The sequence below is a fragment of the Eublepharis macularius genome, chromosome 4 (assembly GCF_028583425.1).
Source record: "Eublepharis macularius isolate TG4126 chromosome 4, MPM_Emac_v1.0, whole genome shotgun sequence".
Taxonomy (NCBI): Eukaryota; Metazoa; Chordata; class Lepidosauria; order Squamata; family Eublepharidae; genus Eublepharis; species Eublepharis macularius.
Window position 1 is genome coordinate 186,802,512 of NC_072793.1, and position 23,768 is coordinate 186,826,279.

Consider the following 23,768-nt stretch of genomic DNA (forward strand, 5'->3'; position numbering starts at 1 on the left):
ACAGCACAAATATTATCAGGAGCTAGACGGAGCACGCACGTTACCCCCATTCTTCAGCCCCCCCCCAAGCTCTTGTCAGTGCCAGGCGGGCATCCGTTAGCCACTCAATTCAAGACTTTGGCTACCACATGCAAAGCCCTTCAGGGCCTCGGTCCCTCGTGTCTGCCTCTCCCCCTATGCTCCACCACGGCAGCTTCCCTCACCTGAGCAGGGCCTTCTTCAAGTGCCCCCCTGCAAAAGGGCAAGATCAAGAGCTGCTCATACAGGGGTGTTCTCTGTCTCTGCCCCCTCCCTGGGGGAATGGCCTGCCTGAAGAGGGCAGGAGAGCTCCCACACCCGTGGCTTTCGGTGAACTATATGACTACGTTCTCTGTGTTGCTATGAGGATGCGCTTACTGTGCAATTTCTGCATTGCTCAGCATGTTGCATTTAAATGCTTCTACTTTGTTTCAGATTTCTGCTCGTTCCCAGGTTTCTGCAATCCAGACCCAGTCATGCTGTTTATGGGAGGCCCTTGGCTGTGTTTTACTCACACCGCACAATCCGCCTTGTGTCTCCGTGAGAAAAGCAAACTATAAATGATGTACATAAACAAATAAATGAGGAGGAAAGAGACCGGGGCGGGGGGGGGGTAGGAGAACAAGGTCCTCCTCCCAAGAAGGGCAACTCTTGCAGGTTGACTCAGGAGTGGTGGATGGACCCGCCAGAGGCACGGGAGGGAGCAGGACGCCAACAGGCCTGGCACGAGGAGCCCTCCTGGGAGATTTGCAGTGCCCCCTCCCAAGGAACTGCTCCTCTATGCCAGGCAGGCTCCAGAGCCAGGGAATGGGCTTCCTCCTCCCTCCCCGCAGGCAAAGGCCCTCCGCTGCTCTCACCCCCCCCACTTGCCCCCCCCCAAAGAAAAGCCCGCTGAGCTCCGAGGCACAGAAGGAACTCCACCAAACAGTTCTTTGTCTTTTATTAGACGGTCCCTCCAATCAGAGTGAGTCCAAGCTAAGGAGCACGAAGGAATTCTGGAAATGACAAATTTTTAAAAAATTGTGATCTGTTTCCAACAGCAATTCTCATCCTCCGGTCATGGATGCCACAACTGAGACTTGAGTGTTGAGCGAGTCCAGAGAGGGGCGGGCAGGGGTCTCCGTAGCAGCCAGGCAAAAAACGCGAAATCAGTATTTCAAAGGCGAATTTCGATGATGCCACAATTGAGGTTGCTGAGAGAGCCACACAGAGGCTGAACACAGAACACCCCTTGCCCAAGGAGAAGGGCCCACAGGTGCCATTCGGCCCTGCCAAGAGGAGGGGAAGGATCTCATGCCATGTCTGCCCCTGATGAGTGGGGTTGCCAACCTCCAGGTGGGGTCTGGATACCTCCTGGAACTTCTGCTGCTCTGTTGCCCTGGAGGAAACAGCTGCCTTGGAGGATGGACTCGATAGCATTAAACTGTGCTGTGCCCCCAGCCCCACCCTCCCCAGCCTCCACCCCCAATTCTCCAGGCATTTCCCAAGCCAGAGTTGGCAACCCTCCTGATGAAGCATACAGAGGACTGGGCAGGATCATGGCATGGCAGGATTGACTCCCCACCCCTCCCCACAAGTAATAAAAGAGAAGCACAGAAGAAGCCAGTTGCAGGGAGGGGGGAGCAGCTCCGGCCACAAGCAGCCCTTCCTCCGTCCATCTTCAGCCCCTGCAACGCCCCTCCCCAAAGGAAAGGACAGGAGGGGGGGCATTTGCGACAGGAAAGGCCCTTCCACAGGTTGGATCCAGGGCAGGAAGGGTTAACTGATGAGGGCTGTCGGGAGAGAGGGAGAGAAGAGAGGGAAGAATTAGAAGCCAGAAGTGAATTCCCAGGGAGGGGGGCAGCAGCTGCCGAGACCCCCGAAGTCACAGGAACACACACACCCCAAAACATGGGGATAACAATACTGTCTCACCTTCTGTAAGTGGTTGGCCCAGCCTCCGCCATTTTAATAGCAGTATTATATGGCTGCTTATGATACTAAACATGTTCAGGCCTCTGGAGTTAAAATGGCTGCTGCGTGGCCACCAGAGGACCTCCAGCAGTTGCTGAGTCCCGCCCGGGAGAACACGGCATGCGTGGAATGCCGCTCAGGAATGCGGACTGATTAAGAGGCGGTGGGACTTGCTCTCTTCCCAGCCCCACCGGTGCCCAGTGCAACAAAGGTCTCGCAGAGTCATCCCCACTCAACACATTCCTCTCCCTTCTTCCGTGATGAGTGTCCTTGACTGAGGAGCTAATCTATAAGTATATACAGTCATTCCTGGGAAAGAACAGTCCCTCCCTAAAAGTGCTTAACGTAGCTCCAGTGGACTTCATCCGCAAACTATCCCTTTTGTGCTGCGCTAGAACACGTTTTGCATTTGCTTTCACACACCCCGGCAGCCGTCGACCGAAGCCATCAAACCTTTTGTCAGACCCAGGAACTAACCGTTGGAGACTTTGTCCTAACAGCTAGGTGGGCTCTTCCACTTCAGGGCATGTTTTACCTATAAAGGTTGAGCCCTGGCCCCATTCAAATCGAACACGTTTCCGGATCCACCAGCGCCATTCCCTTGAGGTTTACCCTAAGCCTCTTGCTCTCTTGGCCGAAGACGCTGGACGTTTGAAGCTCTCTCTTTCTCTGCAGACTTCTCCAGGATAGGTAGATATATTTGCTCCCTCTCCCTCGATTCCCTACTTCTGGCTAAGCTCCTAGAACTCTGTGTGAGTGTGTGTATGTAACTGTTTTTACTCAGTAACTGTAAGTGTATGTGCTTGCTATTTTGTTCTTAATAAAAGTTATTGTTTAATATTTAGAACCAGCCTCGTTTGCTATTTCGGAAGGGACCTGGTATACACCAGTGAGAGATCCCTGTTACCGCCTCTCGCATAGCTGCCTTCCTTGCATGCTAATTCCCCCACAAATCATATTTAATGCGAGGGGACCAGTTCCAGTAACCCCTCCAGGTCTGCTACAGAGAATATACGTGGGGCAGACTGAAATTTCAGGGTGTGTTTTGGGACTCTTAAGTCCCCTCATTACTAAGGATGCTGTGAGGCCCTTTTTAACTTTACTTTGAACAGATGTTTAGAGGATGGCAAGATAAACACACACACAAAGCTGAGGTGGGGGATTCGGCCTCATTCTGTTTTTCTAGCATTGTTTTCCAGTTTCTGTAGTCTGGTTTTGGCATTCTTATATGCCCCGTCTTCCACCATTCCTACAGCTTTGGCTGCTGAGTCTGGAATCTGCCTCGACTTTCAGAGAGGGGGGGAAGGTGGACTGTAAATAAAAAGAGAGACTTACCTGTAGCAGGTGGGAGGGGAGTCGCTGAAAAAAAGAAATTTAATTTATTTACATAAATATGTATACATCACTTTTTTTTTGCTCAAGGGGGCTTCCATAAACACACCTCAACCCCCCCCCCCAGCAAACAAGCAGGCCTTGCGGCATCTTCTAATAATTTCCAGCCAGGGGGCCTCCCTCCCCTCTTCAGGGAGCCCCATAATACAGAGTAAGGCCCTCAGTGGAGAAGAACGGGGGGGCGGTCTCCGGTCAGTGCCAGGTGGGCCACGTGAGCAGGGGAACAGCCTACAGGGGACAGCCTAAGAACTGGAGCTGGAGCAGACGAACGTGAGGAAGGAGGGGGTCCTTTGGAAAGACAGTCACAGTCTTGGGGTGGGCTGGGGAGAAGGTCTGATTCCCACAGAGCACCCCAAGAACCCCCTCCCCCACCCTGGCACCATGCCAAACTGGTTCCCAGTCCCATCCTCTGTGGCCACGTGGGCGAGTCTCGCTCCCTCACCGTAACCTACCTCGCAAGGTTGTTGTTGCGAGACTCCATTGAGGAAGAGAGAGCCACCTATGCCAGGTTGGCCAGGAATTCTCCCCCTACTCCCCCCCCTCGCATGTCCTCCCTCTTTAAAAAGAGGGCCAGGAAGGGTCTCTCCTGCCTGAACACCAAACCAGAGGCAGCAGCCAGACTTCTGGTTTGTCTCGTCTAGACGGGTGTATTTCTTTCTTATTAATTACAGTAGTAACGAAAATGGGGTGTTTTGTCATTATCGTTATTAATATGAAAAGAAAACAAATTCCTTAAATATGCCTATGCCCTCCCCCCACGCAAAAATTTTCTTCAGTTTTTTTCTGGCTTCTTTCATGATTGCTGTCTCTGACTCTACTGACTTGTGTCTGAAGAAGGGAGCCCTGATTCTTGAAAGTTTAGCCCCTGAAACCCTCGGTGGTCTCTCAGGGCCAAGCTACAAGTGAGGAATGACACTGGAATGGCAAGTGAACAGACCCATGTGTATTCCTCCCTCTTCACTTGCGCTCCACTTGCATTCCACTCGTGATTGGGTGGAGCGCAAGTGAACAGGGAGGAATACACGTGGGTCTGTTCACTTGCCATTTCTTGTGTATTTCATCTAGCTTGGCCCTCAGCTGCCCCTGGACTCAAATCCTGCTGCTCTGCTGTAGACCAACATGGCTACCCACCTAAAATCTGCCTCTTTTGTTCCCTCTTTCCCCAGGCAGTCAGCGATTTTCTAATCAGGGCACAGAGAGAGCCCCGAGTCCCTTAGGGCCAGGGGGAAAAAGAGGCTCTGGGCTTCCTTGAATGGCTGTAAGCTGTGGCCACTTGGATTGGACGCATGTGTGAAGTACTCCAGCCCTGAAGGATGAGGGCAGCGACTCTGCCTTCCCCTCCCCTCCCAGTGCCCGCCCTGCTGTGCCCGACTCTCCCTTGCCCTCTCCCCTCCCCTGCTTCTCTGCGGCACTCCAAGCCTTCCCCCCTTCCAAGCCAACGGCCCCTCTAGGCCCTCCTGCTGCCACCCGCCTTCCTGCCCAGACGCCCTGCCCTCCTTGTGCCACCAAATGCCAAATGCATCCTCAGTCAACCTCTTCCTTGGGCTCCTTTTCCTCAAGCTCAGGGGCTGAGAAAGGCAGACTATAAATGACATAAATAAAATATTTCCTTTTGTCCATCCTGAATCTATTCCCCCTCTCCATTCACCCGCTCTGCCCCATGAATCTGCCACGTCCCCCCCTTTCTCTCCTCTTTTCTAAAATGAACGTCTCAGACTCTTCAGCTTTTCCGCCAACCCCTTGATCATCTTCCTTGCCCTCTTGTGTGGTTTTGCCTGCGGCCCAAGCTGCTGAAAAATTTGAAATATTTAGGGTACTCCTAGACCATTTGGGGCCGTCTTCTTGGCTACAAATGGCAGCTCCCCAAACTGGCTCTGAGAAGAGGCACCACGGAGAAGCGAGAGCTGTGTGAGCCAAGGAGACCACATTTCTCCCTCTCCGGATGGCCCAATTCTGGGCAGATTCCTGAGCACAAGGGGAGACTGTGCCCCCGCCTCCGTTTCCTCAAGTCCCTCCCCCATCCAGCCCCTTCCCTATTACCTTTCCCGCTCTTCAGGTAGAGGGCGAGTCCCACGGCCACAAAGACCAGCCCCAGCACGGCGCCCACGACCCCCGTCCACACTTTGCTCTTGGCAGAGTCTGACGTCTGTGGCTCTGGGGAAAGAGAAGGAGCCTCGCGTGAGAAGACGGATCGGGGCCAGACTTGGTCTTTGAGGCTACAGATTTTAAATGATGACCTTGACCCATGTGCTACATACCGGCAAGGTCTCCCTCCCACACCAGAGAGGGATTCTTCTCAGTCTTGGAAAAAGGGGGCTTGTGAGATGGCCTCCCTGCACCTTGAGCAGGTCAAAGCTGACACAGGTCCTTGGAACTCCCACCCACTTTGTGCAATTGTGTCTCAATGGAAAAAGGGGAGAAGGGGGGAAGACCTTGAGTTTCTCACCCCACTGCACGGTGATCGGCTCCTCCCGGCTGCTGTGCTCCACCTGGCAGGCGTAGATGTCTCCCCTCTCAGGCACTGTCTCCAGCATCACCTGGTTCTGGAAGGTCCAGTCTCCGTTCTGGAGCTCCTCCGAGTACCCCACCCCCTCCGTCTGCTCCTGCCCGTTCTTCAGCCACTTGATCTTAATCTCCGAGGGGTAATATCCTGCCGCAGTGCAGATCAGGAGGCTGTGGTGGGACAGGGGCTCAGCCTTGGTGGGGGAGATCTTCACCGTGGGCTGAACTGGAGGGGAGGGAAAGAAGGGGGGGATTTCAGAGGTGCAGGAGAACCAGAAAAGCACAGACGGGTGGAGAAGAGGGAGACGTTATCACATCCAGAGCGGATACATTTGTAGTGTGACTCCATCCCCTGGCCTCTCCCACCCCCCACCCAGGACAGCCGATGCTCCACTGAATCACCTTCCGGTCCCGGCACAAACCTGTACAAACAGACACACGAACGCCCCTCCCTCCCTCTGCTGCAGTTCCTTCTTGCTTCCCCATGTGCAGGATCGGGCCCACGTCCAGCCTGTCCCGTATTCTCTTTTGGATGACACTCAGCCGGAAGGCTACCGGAGTTCACCTGCTGGGCCCGTTCGAACTCTCTGGACCCCCGTTTGGCAGGGGAGAGAGAACCCGCACGTGTGGAAGTCTGCTGCTGTTCAATGGACTGCAGTGCCTCTTTCCGTCAAAGACTGGGGGCCTCGGGCTGAGAGAAGAGGGCCTTGCTCAGGGCTCCCCCCCCCCACCAAAAAAGGCCCTGGGGGCGCCTCAGAGGTAACAACCCCCTCTTTGCAGGCAGGCCTTTGACTACCTCATGAAAAGTGTCACGTCTGAGTCTTTGGTTCAGGCCTCCAGCCCTGCACACTCCCTGCTGGGCCCGAGTGCTGCAATATGCAACGCCTGGGCTGCCTTGCGGTGAGCGTGGCCTCGGGGCAGGCTGCAGCCTGGCCTTGAGAGCCCCCCTCGCTGCACCCCCTAAACTTCCACACCCAGTTAAGGGACTGGGCCCTGAGGGGTTCCAAGGAGTGGGCAGATGCCCCCCCCCCGGCCTGGCTCCCAGGAAGCCTCTCTTTTGCCTCTAGGCAAGTGATCTCTTTCGCGTCCAGCCACCAAGCCGTTCTGCCTTCAGCCATCGCTGGCGGCCTGCAGTGGGGGGGGGAGCGAGAGCTCCTCAGCCCCATGCCCCCCTGCCCGGATGCCCGGAGGAAGCTCCCACGGAGGGACTCTCTGCTACAGCTTTGGTCAGACCCTCCAGCTTTGGAAGCAACGCAGAGAATGTTTCTGGCCAGGCAGCCAAGAGCATTTTTGCTAGTCGGAACATCCTTTAGACCTGCAAGCTGTCATTTGTTTTCATGCCTTGCCCGAATGCCTTTGAGAGCGGCTCCTGCCTTGCATACGCTCCTGGGCTCTTTCTTTAATAAACTCCAATAATATTTTTACCTGCCTGAGTCCAGTATTGCTTGCCAAGAGGTACACCCACTCAAAGGAACCCAGGAGGCCGAGGAGCATCACAAACACACCACCAGGGGAGCCCTCAGGTACGGGGGATGAGAGTCTCGGGGTCGCGACCCCTCCCCTGAGATACCTGCAGGCTCTTCCCAAAGGACCCCTGACTTGTGCAAGGAGGGGGAGGGGACTCAAAAGGACCTTTTCGAAGATGGAGAAAAGCAAAGCGGAGCCCCACCCCCCCACCCCCACCCCCAGCATCTGAGACGTGTTGGGCTCCAGTCCATGACAGCTGCCGCTGGAACAAGAAACGTGTTCGTCTCTCAGGAGCCTCTTGCCCCTTCCTGGGCAAGAGGCCCTCACAGAACACCATCCAAAGGAGAAGCTGGGTCCGTTTGCAAGGCACTGAAGTGGGGGGGGGAATATGTTAAGATGTCTTGGAGGTCATCTAGTTGGACCCCCCCCCAATGAAGGAATACAGCATCTCGGACAGGTGGGGGCTCAGCCTCTGTTGTTGTCCCTCTTCAAATGCAGAGCCCAGAAGAGGGCACGGGGGCCCAGGTGAGGCCTGGCCAGAGCAGAAGAGCCTCCCCTGGACTGCCCTCGGTTCTGGCCTCTTCTCTTTGCAGAGAGCACCTTTTCCGGCCCCCCCCCCAGTCCAAGTTTCCCAGGCCTCAGCCTGGAGTCACGTTGCATGAGGACAGTCCCTGTTAAGACTGCCTGGAAACCAGCGGGGGCGTCTGGGGGGCTCTGGCTGGCAGCCCTTCACCAGTCAAAAGACTAGAACGGAGAGCAGTGCTGAAGTCAAAGTTACAGGTGGTTTTTTTAAAACAAAAATGTGACATCCAAGACTAGGAAAGAGTCTCTAACTGTGAAATCATTAATGGGATTGAGCAGACCTGATAAAGAGTTTTTGAAAGATTTTAGGCCTCCACTGTTTGAAAAGTAATCCTGCGGCGCCATCTACTGGTCACAGAAATGTTTGTCATGGATATGTTTCATTTTACCCTTTTGTATGTTGATAAGGGCTCTGGGGGCTGAAAGAAATCCTAAAATACTATGAAGTGCTGAATTCAGCGGAAATAGTGAAGAGGCCCGGTCTGCTTGCCTCTTATGTGCAGTCGAAATGGTTCCGCAGGCATGTGCTTGCCACAATAGCCAGGGACTTGTGTCAACTGGGGCAGGAAAGCGTGGCATCTGGGGCGATCAGAATTGCCAGAGGGCCTGCGGAGATTTGAGATGGTCAAAGAAGGACACACAAACTGTGGAAGGGCCCAGTGCCACTAGCGCCTCATTTCTGAAAGTGAGCCTGCACAGGACAGGGCACGTCAGCCTTTTTTCTGCCGATGATCTGAGATACGGAGGTCTTTCACAAAGAGATTCCAAGTGACTGCAACACTAGAAAAACAATTTCACCTGAAATTACAAAAAACTATGCCCTGTACATATGAGGGATCCCCAGAAGTGTCTGCAATCACAGCTTGCAAATGGGGACTTTGTCATCTCAATATAGGCTGGTAGGTGCTGAGAAAATGGAAAGGCCCAGAGGTGGAGACGACACCTGCGGTTCTCACAAACAAGAGAGTCCGATAAGGTCCCATCACAATAGGCCTGAGGAAGCCATACTGGATCTCTTTCACGGAATGTCGTAACCGTTCTTGATTATTGTATACTTCGCTCAGTGAATGTCCTGGCTGTCAATTATATTGTATTTTCACTCACAGTGTGTCCTTGGATCTCAGTGAGAAAGGCAGACTGTCTTACTATATAATTGCAAAAGTGTATTCAAGGTGACCCACTTCCTACCCTGGTGCACCACCAGAGGGCGCTGCTGCGGAAGGAAGCCCAGGCCAGGCACCAGGTCCCTCCAGAAAATGTGCCGTGGGGGGAAGCCCAGACTGGGATTGGGATGGGAGCGGGTGGCAATGCCCACCCACCCCTCACCCAGCTGGGATCAGGAGCAGAGCAAGTGGCAATGCCTGCTGCATGCTTTTGCCTTTTGGTATCAGACACGGAGCAGGAGGCAATGCCTGCTCCTCCCTTCACACAATGGGAAGCAGGTGGCAATGCCCACCCCCCCACACACCCAGCTGTAATCAGGCATGGAGAAGGAGGCAATGCCCGTTTCCCCTTTGCCTGGCTGGGATCAGGCCCGGAGCAAGTAGCAATGCCCAACCCCTTTTACCTGGCCTGTATCAGATGCAGAGCATGTAGCAAAACCCACCACCCCTTCATGTGGCTGAGATCAGGTGTGGAGCAGGTGGCAATGCCCACCCCCTCTCCTTCACCAGCCAGGATGACTGACGGAAGAGAAGGGAATGCCTGCCTGCCTGCCCTCCCCTTTCTAGAGCCCGTTATATTTTTTCCCACAATGGACTTTGTTGCTAGCATCAAATAATGATTTTAACATGAGAAGTCCCTGGGTTTTACATTCTGGCTCAACCGACCATGTGACCCCTAATTCAGACTGTTTCCTAAGTTTGAATAAAGGAAGCAGAAAGGATCTTTTCCAAGCAAATGGTGATCGTCTCCAGATCAAAGGGATTGGAGATCTTCAAATGAAAGCTGTTGGTTCAAAGGGGAGATGATTCTATAGGGTTGCCTCTAAAGGACTGTGTTTCTTCTCCCCCAGCAAAACAAAACCTCCTCTCTGGGGGGAGGGTGCTCGATGCAAAACATCTCAAGGAGTGAAAGTGATTGCAGCATTTACAGTACTGAGGCTGGTGTGGCACTGAAGGCTCTGAGAATTGGCGAGAGCTTCTCCTTAAGCAACGCTAACTCTGTGTTGATGGGGCAGTGTGGACTGGACGTGTGACTGCCCGTAAAAATGCTAATGGGAGGGGTGACTCCGCAGCGCCTCTCAGCCAGAGAGCTGAGGAAATCTCTTTCACTGGTTTGGCAAGACGCCTACCTGCCGACTGGGATGCCAACCCGTGGGGAGAACAGGAAGCATTTCCCCTGCCGAAGGCGAAGGCAGAAATCCAGGGCTGAGAAAGGGCAGGAAGGGCGGAGCCAAAGGAGACTAGTGTGAGGCCGTCCCAAGCAACACAGCTACCAAACTTCCAGCGGTGTGCAAGCATGCAGCCTAAAACTAATGCTGTTAAAACTGCCGCACCCATCACTGAACATATTGCAATCAGAGCTTCGCTCAGTGTAGCAGCCCTCAAGGAAATGCAAGTTGAGTGTTTAAAAACCAAAACAGGGTTTTCCAAAGAGAAACTGACTGCGCTCTTAAGAAAGCTACATTTTAAACCAGGAGAGGCAGAGGCACGCCTATCTACAAAACTAAAGGACGAACAGTATCAATACCTGCTGATCTCAGATGAGAATTTGATTTTGTGTTGTGCAAACAGAAAGGATGCAAAGGAAATTTCTAAATATCTGAGTAGGGTCATGGACTTAATCTCTCTTGGAAAACCGAGTAATTATCTTGGATTACAAATTGATAGAATAAAAGATGGAAGTGTTCTCCTAAGCCAGAAAGATGAAATCTTGAACCTTGTACAATCTCTGGGAAGGCAAAACGTCACAGGAATAAACACATCAATGGAACAAGCTCATCTCAACCTCACTGAGGGAAAGCAACTTGAAAACAACCTGAAGAGCTGTCCAAGCCAAAGGCAATCTCTAGTCACCAAGTCCACCACTGAAGCACAAGCCTACAAAGAGCGGGAATTGATCCTCCGTCTACTCAAGGACTTTGGCACAGACAGATGAAACCAGTTTCTCTGTTTTGCAGGTACCCTCATCAAACCCCCTGAGAGGGAGAAGCTGGAACAGCTACGCAAGAAGATCGGCCTTCCTGACTTCGGCTTCTGACACTTGAGGAGGGGTGTGTTGGGATTTTTGCAAGTGTCCAACGTTCAGTCATGAAAGAGTTAAATTGTTATTCTGCTTGTTAAGTCGGATAGCTAGTTAGCATAGGACCACTTGGGCCTCCAGTAAAAGTCCCCACCCTAGAAAGGGGCATCTTTAGTCCTCCTAATGAGAGAATCCAAGAATGTCTATTGGATGAGCCACTTTATTGGGGGGGGGGCAATTAGCTAGCAGCATAGACTGAGGTTTTATTGCTCTTTGTTCAGCGTGTTCAGTGTTCTCAGTTCAGTCTCAGTCTCTAAATTTCTCTCTCTAGGCTTCTAGTCCAGCCATCGAGATGTAGCTAGTTAGCGACTTCCGGTTCGGGATTCATGGAGGTCTGAAGCAGCTCCACTTGCGGAGTTGACCGGACTGCCGTTTTTAAGCGGCCGGCGGGGGAAATATAGCCCGCGGCCGACTGCTCTCAGGCGGAGAGCAGGCAAAGAACGCTCAAGACCCTAGGGTGTGTTTGATCTCGGACGAGGGGGGGCTCTACGCAACGGGTCCCCTCCTGATCCTTGAGGTCCCACCCTGCGACAGGTTGGCTACAATCTCTGCGGCAGTTCTGGGGCCAACCTGGTTGGCATAAGACCTACATACCCAAGCCTCGATTTGGGGAAGAAGTGGAGAGGAGAAATTAAAATCGAAACAGCGACTACAACCCAAGAAAAGTGAATGAGAAGGTAAAGATCACTATCTTCTGATACGGGACAGATTGTTAAAAGTAAAGAAGAATAAAAGTAGATTTTCAAACTGCAACAGGCTAATAACAAGGAGGGGAAGACTCGGCAAGAGTTGTATTAGAAAAGAGACTAAGTTTAAAGAAGTTATTAAAGAAATTGGACTATTGTTTTGAATACTTGCGGTTATGGAGCTGTGAGAAAAAGATACCATCGCGAGACCTACTGTGGGAAGTCGGGAGACAGGAAGTACGTAATAACAATAGAGTTGCTGGAGAGAAGCGGCCCTTGCCGGAGGGCAGGAAGAAGGGAATCGCCATCTTTGAAAGGGGAAGGGTCGCGGCTTCAGCGGAAGAGGAAGCAAGCCATTTTGGATTACAAAAATCATAGAGGAACCATAGAGAAAAGACGCCCGACATTTTGGACTCTTTAAAAATTAGTTTTTGCAAGAAGACCGGGATATTTGACTAAAAAAGACATTAAATTTTACGCCACGGAGTTAAGGAAGAGAGCGGACTCGTGGGAGCGAGCTAAAGCAAGCCCCACGATGTCGAAAAAAGAGTGGCAATCGGCAATAGAAAACCTGGATAAAAAACTTTTAGAAGTGATTAAAGAACTTAAAGACATGAAATTGGAGCTGATTAAAGAGGTTAAACAGACAGTAAAATCGGAGCTGTCAGAAGTGAAGAAAGGTATGGAAACAATACAAAATGAATTACAAGGAACGCAGCAGAGAGTTAAAGCAGTAGAAGGCGCGATGGAGAATTTAGCAGACACGCAACAAACAGAGATGAGACTGATGAGGGGAAGAATGGCGGTTGCGGAAAGTAAGCACATGGAGAAGCAGCTGAGGTTTCGCGGCTTGCCGGAAGTGGAAGGAAAGACAGCGCAAGAACAGATGACTGAGGTGTTAGCTGAATACCTGGGGAAGGAGGAGGAGGAAGTTGTGGCTATCCTAGACGTGGTATATCGTGTAAACTCGAGAATTGCAACCCAGAGGAAATTACCAAGAGACGTGATTGTGCAGTTTACGACTCGAAATATGAAAGAGAAGATTGTGACTAAACAGTTTCAAGATCCATTGGAGATTGATGGCAAGACGATTATTATAATGAAGGAACTACCCAGATCAGTGTTACTAGATCGGAAAAAATATAAAGTGCTAATTCAGATTTTGAAGGACATGAAAATCAGGTACAGATGGGAACTACCAGAAGGTGTGTCCTTCGAATTTGGAGGGGCCAAAAAGCGGATTAGATCTGAGCGGGAGATGGAGAGATTTTTAAGGGACTATGAAAAGGACTTACCAGCAATAAGACCATGAATATGGAGTGTAAAGTCCTATCTTGGAATGTAAATGGACTAAATTCACCGAACAAGAGAAAAAGTATTTTCCACTGGCTATTAAAACAAAAATGTGATATTGTGTGTTTACAAGAGACCCATATTCGAAAGCAGGATGTAAAATATCTAAAATTGGAAAAATTGGGCAATGAATTTGCAGCGGCCTCTAATAAGAAAAAAAGAGGAGTGGTGTTGTATATAAAAGAGGAGCTACAGCCAAAATTTGTAATGAAGGATGTGGAAGCTAGATTTATAGTAGTGGAATGTACGTGGAATTTAAAGAGAGTATTGGTAGTCGGACTTTATGCACCTAATGGGGCAAAAGAAAGCTTCTTTGAGGATTTGAGGAAGCAATTAGATGACCTTTCATACGACCAGATAATTCTTGCTGGAGACTTCAATGGAGTGACAAACTTGGAATTAGATAAAAAGACATCAACGGCACAAAAGAAAAGAGGACTATTACCAAAGCTCTTTTTTGAGCTGATACAACAGGAGACTTTAGAAGATGTATGGAGAAGAGAAAATCCAAAAAGCAGACAATTTACTTTTTATTCTGCAAGGCATTCTACACTATCGAGAATTGATATGATCTGGGCCTCAAAGGACTTAGCGTTATGGACTAAGGAGGTAGAAATAATGCCGATGGTAGGCTCAGATCACAATCCAATCATGTGGAAATTAGGGAGAAGGAGAAAAAGGAAAGCATGGAGAATAAATGAGGACTTGTTACAGGAAGGAGAGAATATGGAGATGCTGAGAAGAGAGACAAAGTTCTTCATACAATACAACTTGAACAAAGAAGTACCAACTAATAAAGTTTGGGATACTTACAAGGCGGTAATAAGGGGCATACTAATGGACTTAAATGGTAGAGCCAGGAAAAAGAAAGAAGAGAAGAGACAAGAGATCGAGGAGAAAATAAAAGCCAAAGAAATACAGTTAAAAAAGAGACCAGGGAAAAAGAAACTATATCAGGATATCAAAATACTTCAAGAACAGCTGACAGCAATGAGTAATAAAGAACTGGAGTGGAATCTCAAAAGGCTGAATCAGAAAGTGTTTGAGGGTGCAAATAAACCTGGGAAGTACCTGGCATGGCAACTGAAGAAGAGAAGGGAAAAGAAAACAATAAATAAAATTTGTGAAGATGACAAAACGTATTTGGAACAGAATACCATTAGTAGAGCCTTTTATAAATTTTACGCTAAGTTGTATAACAAGAAAGAGGTAAACAAAGAATCAATAGCGACATATTTGGAGAAAGTGAAACTCCCAGTAATTTCGGAAGCTTGGAGAAATAGACTGAACAATGAAGTAACGGATGAGGAATTAAGCAAGGCAATACAATCTGCAAATCTGGGAAAGGCGCCAGGGCCAGACGGACTTACAGCTAAATTTTATAAGGTAATGGCCAACGAACTGGCACCATTCCTAAAAGAGGTGATCAATGGAGTTTTAAAGGATCAACGGATTCCAGATACCTGGAATGAAGCGAATATATCATTGATCCCCAAAGAGGGCCAAGACTTGACTAATGTGAAAAACTACAGACCTATATCGTTACTTAACAATGACTACAAAATTTTTGCGAAGATACTGGCGGAGAGACTGAAGGGGTGGCTTTCGGAAGTTATTGAGGAGGAACAAGCAGGCTTTTTGCCAGACAGACAAATTAGAGACAATTTAAGGACAGTGATCAATGCTATTGAATATTATGATAAGCGTTGTGATAAAGAGGTTGGTTTCTTCTTTGTTGATGCTGAAAAAGCGTTTGACAATTTAAACTGGGACTTTATGTTTGCCACCATGGAAAAGCTACAAATGGGAGAAAGATTCATTAGAGCAATTAAGGAAATTTACAGAGACCAGAATGCAGCAATTGTGGTGAATGATGAGGTTACTAAGAAATTGATAATAAGCAAAGGAACAAGACAAGGTTGCCCGTTGTCTCCGCTGTTGTTCATTTTGGTATTGGAGATCCTGATGATACAAATACGACAAGATGAAGAAATTAGTGGAATAAAAATAAAGGACTATTCTTATAAGGTCAGAGCATTTGCGGACGATATAATGTTAATTGTAGAGGACCCAATGGAGAACATGCCAAAAGTGATAGATAAGATCAAGGAGTTTGGAGATTTGGCAGGTTTTTTTATTAACAAAAAGAAGTCAAAGATATTATGCAAAAACATGACTAAGCAAAAACAACAATTGCTAATGGAAATAACGGATTGTGAAGTAACAAGTAAGGTGAAATACTTGGGAATTGAACTGACTGCAAAGAACATAGACTTATTTAAAAATAACTATGAAAAATTATGGACTCAGATAGAGCGAGATCTGATTAAATGGAATAGATTGAATTTGTCATGGTTGGGAAGGATTGCAGCAGTTAAGATGAATGTGTTACCAAGAGTAATGTTTTTGCTACAGACAATACCAATCATCAGGGACACCAAGCAGTTTGAAAAATGGCAGAGGAAAATATCAGACTTTGTTTGGGCAGGCAAGAAGCCTCGAGTGAAAATGAAAGTCCTACAAGATGCAAAAGAAAGAGGCGGAATGCAACTGCCCAACCTAAGACTTTATCATGATGCAATCTGCCTAGTGTGGCTGAAAGACTGGATGATGCTGAAAAATAAGAAACTATTGGCCCTAGAGGGATATAAAAAGATATTTGGATGGCACGCATACCTATGGCATGACAAAGTAAAAGCGAACTCGATGTTCCTGCACCATTATATACGGAGAAGTCTATATGCAACTTGGAAGAAGTACAGAGCCTATCTACAAGAAGGAATCCCCTTGTGGGTGGTTCCATATGAGGTGATAGATCCGAGAGCTGTCGATACTGAGCAACAATGTTTAACTTACAAGGAGATAACCCGAATAGAATCAGCTAAACTTAAAATAAAGACTCAGGAAGAGCTATCACCTAATTACGACTGGTTTCAGTATAGACAGATCAAAGATCTCTATAACTCGGACTCTGTAAAGGGAGGTATACGAACAGAGAATTCGGAACTAGAGCAGACGCTTTTAAAAGATGACAAGAAGGGAATATCTAAGGTATACCAAGTATTGTTGAAATGGTATACTGAAGATGAAACAGTTAAAGTACAAATGGTGAAGAGGGCCATAAATTTTAACAAAGAAATAACAATGGAGGCATGGGAATACTTGTGGAAGACCACAATGAAGATTACGACGTGCACTAGTATCAAAGAGAACATTTACAAAATGATTTACCGTTGGTACATGACACCAAAGAAGATTGCGCTAGGGAATTTGAATGCTTCTAACAAATGCTGGAAATGTAAAAAACATGAGGGTTCCCTCTATCATATGTGGTGGACGTGTGAGGTAGCTAGGCAGTACTGGGGGGAAATAATAAGAGTAATAAGTGAGATTTTACAATTTCAAATTAATAAGAACCCAGAACTCCTGCTACTAAACTTGGGAATGGAGGGCATTCCAGCTCATCACAGGACATTGTTATTTTATATGACAGCAGCAGCTAGACTTTTGTATGCGCAAAAATGGAAAGTACAAGAAGTGCCAACTATTGAAGACTGGATCTACAAATTGCTGTATATGGCAGAAATGGACAAAATGACAAGAAAACTGAGAAACCTTGACCCAGGACAGTTTAACACAGACTGGGAGAAGCTGAAACAATATCTGGTGAAGAAATGGGAGGTGGGAGGAGAACTGTGGCAGTTTGAGAACTATTGAAGTACAATAAAATGCAGAGGGGGGTGACTTTACCGGGGGGGAGAAGAGGTAAACATGAATCTCTAAGCAGTTATGTTATTAGATTGATATATATAGAATAACAAATAGAATATTGATAGAAAATAACTAACCATAAGGGTTAACTATAAGGACTGACTAACTAATAATATTTTCTTTCTGGTAAGATTTGTATAATGTACCAAACTGAATATGTTTATCTGAAGATATATATGAGTCAAATTGATTGACATCATATGATGACAGTTATATAGATTTACTATTGAAGGGGAATAGAAATACTAATGTAATCAAATATAACTAAAACAGAAAGAAGAAGATAGAATGAGTAACACAGAGTATAAGTCAAATTGCTTGATTTATATGAATGTATGGTTTATATGGTTTATGATCTATAGAAATATTTGAAATTGGAATTATGAAAAATGGGATAAATTGTCTATCCAATATGGAAATAAGGACTCATAGTTAGGGTACAGAGTATTAAAAATAGTTAAAGAAGTATTGCTTAGAATAAAGGGAGAATATACATTTGTTAGATAGAGGAATTTAAAAGGAGTAAGGGAAAAGGGACAAAGGGTTGGAAAACTGTTGGAAGTCAACAAAAAGGGGGGGAAAGGGAGGGGGTTAGAAACTGGAAAATGGGAGAATTGATTGTAATGTGAAAATAATTGATCCTAACCCAATAAAAAATTTTCAAAAAAAAAAAAAAGAGATGTAGCTAGTTAGCTATTCTTTGTTCTCTTACCAAATGTACCCTTTTTTACTGTTACGTAGTAAAGTATTTTACAGAAGTAGGTCTACTTATTTCCAACGCGCTAAAATCAAACTCTGCTAACTTTTTCCTTTTAATAGCAAAAGTTCCCAGGCAGATGTCAAAGGCAGCCCCACAGCGAGAGCATGGCAGCACTCTAGCCTGGATGTAACTCCAGCTTGGCTCCTTGTGGCCGGTCACACTTGTTGATGAAGGGCCATAACTCTGAACACCAACTGAAGTGCACAAAAGATGCTCTGCGCCACGGAAGAGATTTGCATCTCCAAATATAAGTTCAGGCTCCAGTCATGCTGCTAAGCTGCTCCTTTGGGAGGGGGGGGTGCAACCCCCTCTGGGACCGGCTGCGTCCTCAGTCCTCGGGCAGCTTTGCTGTGGACCGACAGCACCTCAGTCTTGTCTGGATACATTTCATTGGCCTCACCTATTTTATTTTTCCTTTTATGTTATTTACAGTCTGCCTTTCTCCCTGAGACTCAAGGTGGGTTACACAGTGTGGGTCAATGTGATCCAAGGCTGGGACCATTTAATGAACAACACAATGGGGGAAAGAAAACAGAGATTCGGAACCAAGCAGAAATCTGAATACTGAGATGAAATAAAACAAGTAATTGATCCTATTAGCTTCTTTGGGCACTTATTTTAGGGAAAAACAGGGAAGTTCAGGGGGTGGGGGCTGGTTTTTCTGTGGGCTTCTAATTATTTTTCTGGTGGAAACTTTAGGGGAACACAGAAAAGAAACTCCCGTGAGATATGATCTCTTTTAGAATGAGTAGAATGCCTTTTTGCACTATGCCTGTGCGGCATGGAAAAGTCTGAGGTTCAATTTTTCCAGCAGAAAGAATTGGGGGGGGGGGGGGGAGACCTCTAATATTATAGAAATATAGAATATTCTAAAGATTTTTTTCTCTGATTAATATGCTATAATATGTTTAATGCCAATAAACTGAAGAGGGCAGTCTTTTGATACAGTTGATATCCAAACATGCTGGCAGCCTGACCCACGGGGGCTGTGTGAGAGAGTCTGTGTGTGAATAATACACACTGTTTTGTTGACTGCAGAGTTTGTTTAGTAGAGTTTACTACCTGCTTTCAAGTTTTATTATTCCCTGTGTCTGAAATGGAAAAAATTAAAAATCTATGTGCTAAGATGGTGTAAGAAGTTTGCAACTCTTTCTCAAGTATGCTTGGAATTCTTCTTGTAGAAAAGGAAGATATATACACACACTTTTAAGTTCTGGAAATGTGATGAATGGTACAAACGTGTAAGCTGAGTAAGTTGTAAATGAGGCCTTCTATTTATCTATCTATTGCCTATATTTGAATTTCTCCCCCAAAGTTTCTGCCTCCACCCAATTCAACGTCTGTGAAAATGTATCACTGCTGCTTCTGTCCTGGGTGGGCGCTGCGGAGTGACCTGCCACTGGAAGGTGGGTTTAGCTGGGGGGGGGGGATCCTCTACAGACCTCTCCTTCCCCCTCTGCAGATCTGGCTCCCCCCTTTTCTCGGACCCCGTCCCTGTTCCTCTGCCCCTTTGTGGCCTAGGGAGGCCGGAGGGTGCCATGGGTGCAGCCCCCTTCACCTGTGGTGTGGTGTTTCTCCAAGGGAGGGGACTGGGGGCTGCCTGAGGAGGGTCTTCCCCCCCTGCCCCCGAGGGCACTTCCCTGCGTGGCCTTCCCCTCCCCAGGGGGGTCTGGCCCTCCTTCTCTGCCCCCTGCCCCCAAGGGCTTCCCCGGCCAGGGACCTCTCAAGAGGAAGAGGAGGAAGAGGAAGAAGAGAGCCCCTCGCCTCCCCCGCCCCCTCCCTTTCCCCTCTCGCCCCCCCCCCTCACCCTTCCTGCCGATGGCCGGCCCGGGCTCCAGCACCGCGTAGTTGTGGCGGCAGAGGCGATCCACCTCGCCCCGCAGGTAGTCCAGGACCTCCTTCTGGCTGTTCAAGTAGGCGGCATCGGGCCGGCCCAGCTCCGTGACGGCCTCGTAGGTCCCGCGGCGGCTGTCGAAGCGCGCGAACTCCTGCCGGTCGTAGATGTACCTCTGCAGGTAGCGCACCTGGCCGCGAGTCCCGTTGGCGAAGCGGCACTCGAGTTTGCCCTGGTGCAGGAAACGGGCGGCTGCCGGGGGAGAGGCGGGAGGAGGCGCGCCAAGGCCGGTCAGCCCCGGGACCCCCCCCCCAAGGAAGCGGGCCGGGGGGGGGGAGCCGAAGGGGCGCCCCGGGCCGGGCGGGAGAGGAGCCGCCGCCGCCCTTGCCCCGCGCCCCGCCCGGACTGCAACTCCCGGGGGGGGGGGCGCAGCGAGGGGCGAGGAAGCAAGAAGCCCCCCCCCGCCGCCCGTACCGTCCGCGCTCGCATACAAAGCGCAAAGGGGGGGGGGTGCAGCCGCCCCCCACCCGGTCTGATCCAAGCACGGGAGTCCTTGCGAGGAGGGGCCTCCGCATGCTGGAAATTGCAATGACACCCCCCCCCCCCCCGCCCAGCGCCTCCCCTGAAACGCCCGAGCAGTCCTGGCTTCAACCCAGACCGGAGCTTCCCCGCCCCTCGCTGTTCCAGCTGCCTCTGGCTTGGTATGACTCGCCCTGCCTTGCCTTGCAGGGGAGCCAGGCCAGAACCTGCGTCCTCTCCCATCTCCCCTTGAAGCCGCCCCTGCTTCCCCACTCCCAAATGGGCAGCCTCCCCTCTGCCCCACCCTCCTGCTTTCTCTTCCCCCCTCTGCTGGAACTTCGTGCAAAAATGAGCGGGAGGGCTCCCTCTCTTCCCAGGGGACCCAAACTCCAGGCATTCTCTGCTGGGGCTTCCTCCTTGTGGAACAGCCTGCCCGAGGGGGCAAGGGAGGGCCCCCACCCACCTTACTATCTATATTTATGTGCTTCTCTATTCATCTTTCTCCTCTCCCTCATTTTATTCTCACAACACCCCTGGGAGGTGGGCTCAGCTGGGAGTGTGAGGGACGGGCCTGAGGTCACCCAGCAAACCTCCACAACAAAGGGGGGATTTGAACTCAGAGTTTCCCAGGTCCTAGTCCAGCATTTCAAAGTCGCATCACATCGTTTTCTTGGCAGACTTTTTACTGGGTGGTTTGCCATGGCCTTCCCCAGCCATCTACACTTTACCCCCAGGAAACTGGGGACTCGTTTTACCAACCTCGGAAGGATGGAAGGCTGAGAGCCAAGCTACAAGTGACGCCTTACACAGGTTGAACACTTGTAAGCTTCCCTCAAGTTTTGATGGGAAATGTAGGCGTCCTGGTTTTACAGCTTGGCTCTCCATTACAGCTGCAAGACCAGGGCGCCTACATTTCCCATCAAAACTTGAGGGAAGCTGACAAGTGTCCAACCTGTGTCAGGCGTCACTTGTAGCTTGGCTCTGAGTCAACCTTGAGCCGGCTACCTGAACCCAGCTTCCACCGAGATCAAACTCAGGTCTTGAGCAGAGCTTGGGCTGCAGTACTGCCGTTTACCACTCTGTGCCACGGGGCTCTTGTTCTTTGTATATATCCTTGTTCATTGTTTATTACACTGTTTATTGCAGCTGATGTGCAGCTCCCTCACATTATTCATGCTTTCGGTGGCTTGTTCTCTCATTCTGTGGCCCTAATTTAGTGCCTGTGGGTAGCTGTTCCCTGCTGTCCTGACCTCACAGTTCTCATTTCTGGAATGGGTCAAGAGTCCCCGCCCGAGAGGGGCCTCTCTCTGAAGCAATAAAGAAATAGCCTTTTCCTCCAAGGAGCTCAGAGCAGCAGCCAAGACAGCCTTTCCTCATTTTATGCTCCTAGCAACAACCCTGTGATATAGACCAAGCTCAGAGAGAGTGGCTCCTTCAGCTAGCATCATAGCAGGGCAGGGAGTGGGGATTCGAACCTGGGTCTCCCAGAACCTGGCCCAGCCTTCCAGCTTTTACCCCACGCTGGGGCTTGGGGTTTTGGTACTCTGGGCCAACTGCCTCCCTCTGCAAGTCCCCCCGAGGGCAGAATGAGTGCCACTGTGGTTCTCGAAAGCTTATGCTACAATAAAGTTGGTTAGTCTTAAAGGTGCTAGTGGACTCTTTACTATTTTGCAACTACAGACTAACACGGCTAAATACTCCTCTGGATCGAGAAGCAGCAGAGAAGCAGCAGAGAGCGCAGGACGCTGGAGGAGGAAGGGGTCCGGCCCCTCTGCACGCTTTCATGGCCTCCATTCAGAGCATGAGATGGGGGGGGTCTTCCAATCATAAGCCCCCTTCCGGAAATCTCAAGGAAGCCCCTACAAGTAGAAGGAGCTCAGAAAAGGTGGGTGGGGAGGGACGGATACAGAAGAGCAGTGGTGGGGGGGGGGACATCCCTGGCCGCTCTGCACCCCCCCCCAGCCCCCTGGAGATCAACTTGCCACCCCCCCTACCCACACACACACTGCTTCTCTCTGCGGATACTCCTCTGCCTGTAACAGCACAACCATACGCAAGCATCAAGAGTCACAGAGATGCTTGACCTGTTGGACTTCTCTCCGTCCTCATCCACCGGCAGCATATTTGGGGGCAGGGTGGAGGGAAGTATCAAACCCCTTGGTCTCACCGGCTCTGTAGTCCCCCCACCCCAAGCCCTTCCACACTCTGACTCTCCTTCCCTGGCCCCCTTCCTCCTAGAGATGTGGGGGCCCAGAGGGGGAAAAATGGGGGTCCCTCATTTTTTCTGAAGCCCTCCTCCAGTTTTTGAATGAAAAAAACTGGGGAGACACCGAAAAGAAAATCCTATGAAATGTTTGCTCTTTTCAGGGGAGAAAAACCTGGCCTTACAAAGCATTTCACTCATTCCAAATATTTAGCATGAAAAAGTCTGACTTGGAGCACTGAAAAAAACCCTCCTTTACGGTAGATATGTATAATATTTTAAAGATTTTTGTTTAAATGTAATAATTTTGGCCATGATTAATATGCTATCATGGGTTTAATGATAAATTATTCAAGTGTTTTCATAAAGTCAATATCCGAACACGCTGGCTGTGCTTCCTTCTGCCTGTCATTCCATGAGAGAGTTTCTGTCCAGATAATATGTTCTCTTTTCTTTATTACAAAATTTCTTTCCTATCTTCAACTTTTTACTTCTCCAACAGCAAAAATTAAAGATCGATGTGCTGTGGTAGCAACGGGTGCGAGAGTTCCCTACTCTTCTCATACTCTTCATCCCTATCCAGTCCATCCTCCAAGGCACCACGGAGAAGCGAGAGTTTTGTGAGCCAAGGAGACCACAATTCTCCCTGTCCGGATGGTCCAATTATTGGTGGATTCCTGGGCAGGAGGGGAGACTGTGCCCCCGCCTCCGTTTCCTCAAGTCCCTCCCCCATCCAGCCCCTTCCCTATTACATTTCCCGCTCTTCAGGTAGAGGAAAAGTCCCACGGCCACAAAGACCAGCCCCAGCACGGCCCCCACGACCCCCGTCCACACTTTGCTCTTGGCAGAGTCCGACGTCTCTGGCTCTGGGGAAAGAGAAGGAGCCTCACGTGAGAAGACGGATCGGGGCCAGACTCGGTTTTTGAGCCCACAGAGTTTAAATGATGAACCCTGACCCATGTGCTACGTGCCGGCAAGGTCTCCCACATCAGAGAGGGATTCTTCTCGGTCTTGGAAAAGGGGGCTTGTGAGATGGTCTCTCTGAACTTCAAGCAGGTCAAAACTGACACAAATCCTTGGAACTCCCGCCCACTTTGTGCAATTGTGTCTCAATGGAAAAAGGGGAGAAGGGGGGAAGCCCCTGAGTTTCTCACCCCACTGCACAGTGATGGGCTCCTCCCGGCTGCTGTGCTCCACCTGGCAGGCGTAGACATCTCCCCGCTCGGGCACCGTCTCCAGCATCACCTGGTTCTGGAAGGTCCAGTCTCCGTTCTGGAGCGCATCCGAGTACCCCACCCCCTCCGTCTGCTCCTGCCCATTCTTCAGCCACTTGATCTTAATCTCCGAGGGGTAATATCCTGCCGCGGTGCAGATCAGGAGGGTGTGGTGGGACAGGGGCTCGGCCTTGGTGGGGGAGATCTTCACCGTGGGCTGAACTGGAGGGGAGGGAAAGAAGGGGGGGATTTCAGAGGTGCAGGAGAACCA

At 49.5% G+C, this 23,768-nt stretch overlaps 1 protein-coding gene across 1 annotated transcript; it reads right to left on the reverse strand.

Moving 5' to 3' along the window:
• Positions 1 to 954: 954 nt before the first annotated feature.
• Positions 955 to 23,768, reverse strand: LOC129328044 (H-2 class II histocompatibility antigen, E-S beta chain-like; the record flags this gene model as incomplete). The annotated part of the gene is made up of 7 exons (XM_054976782.1): positions 955 to 1,790; positions 3,307 to 3,330; positions 5,404 to 5,517; positions 5,810 to 6,091; positions 19,535 to 19,813; positions 23,036 to 23,149; positions 23,438 to 23,768. Coding segments are annotated over 7 exons (1,158 nt in total), but the record flags the coding sequence as incomplete, so codon positions are not given.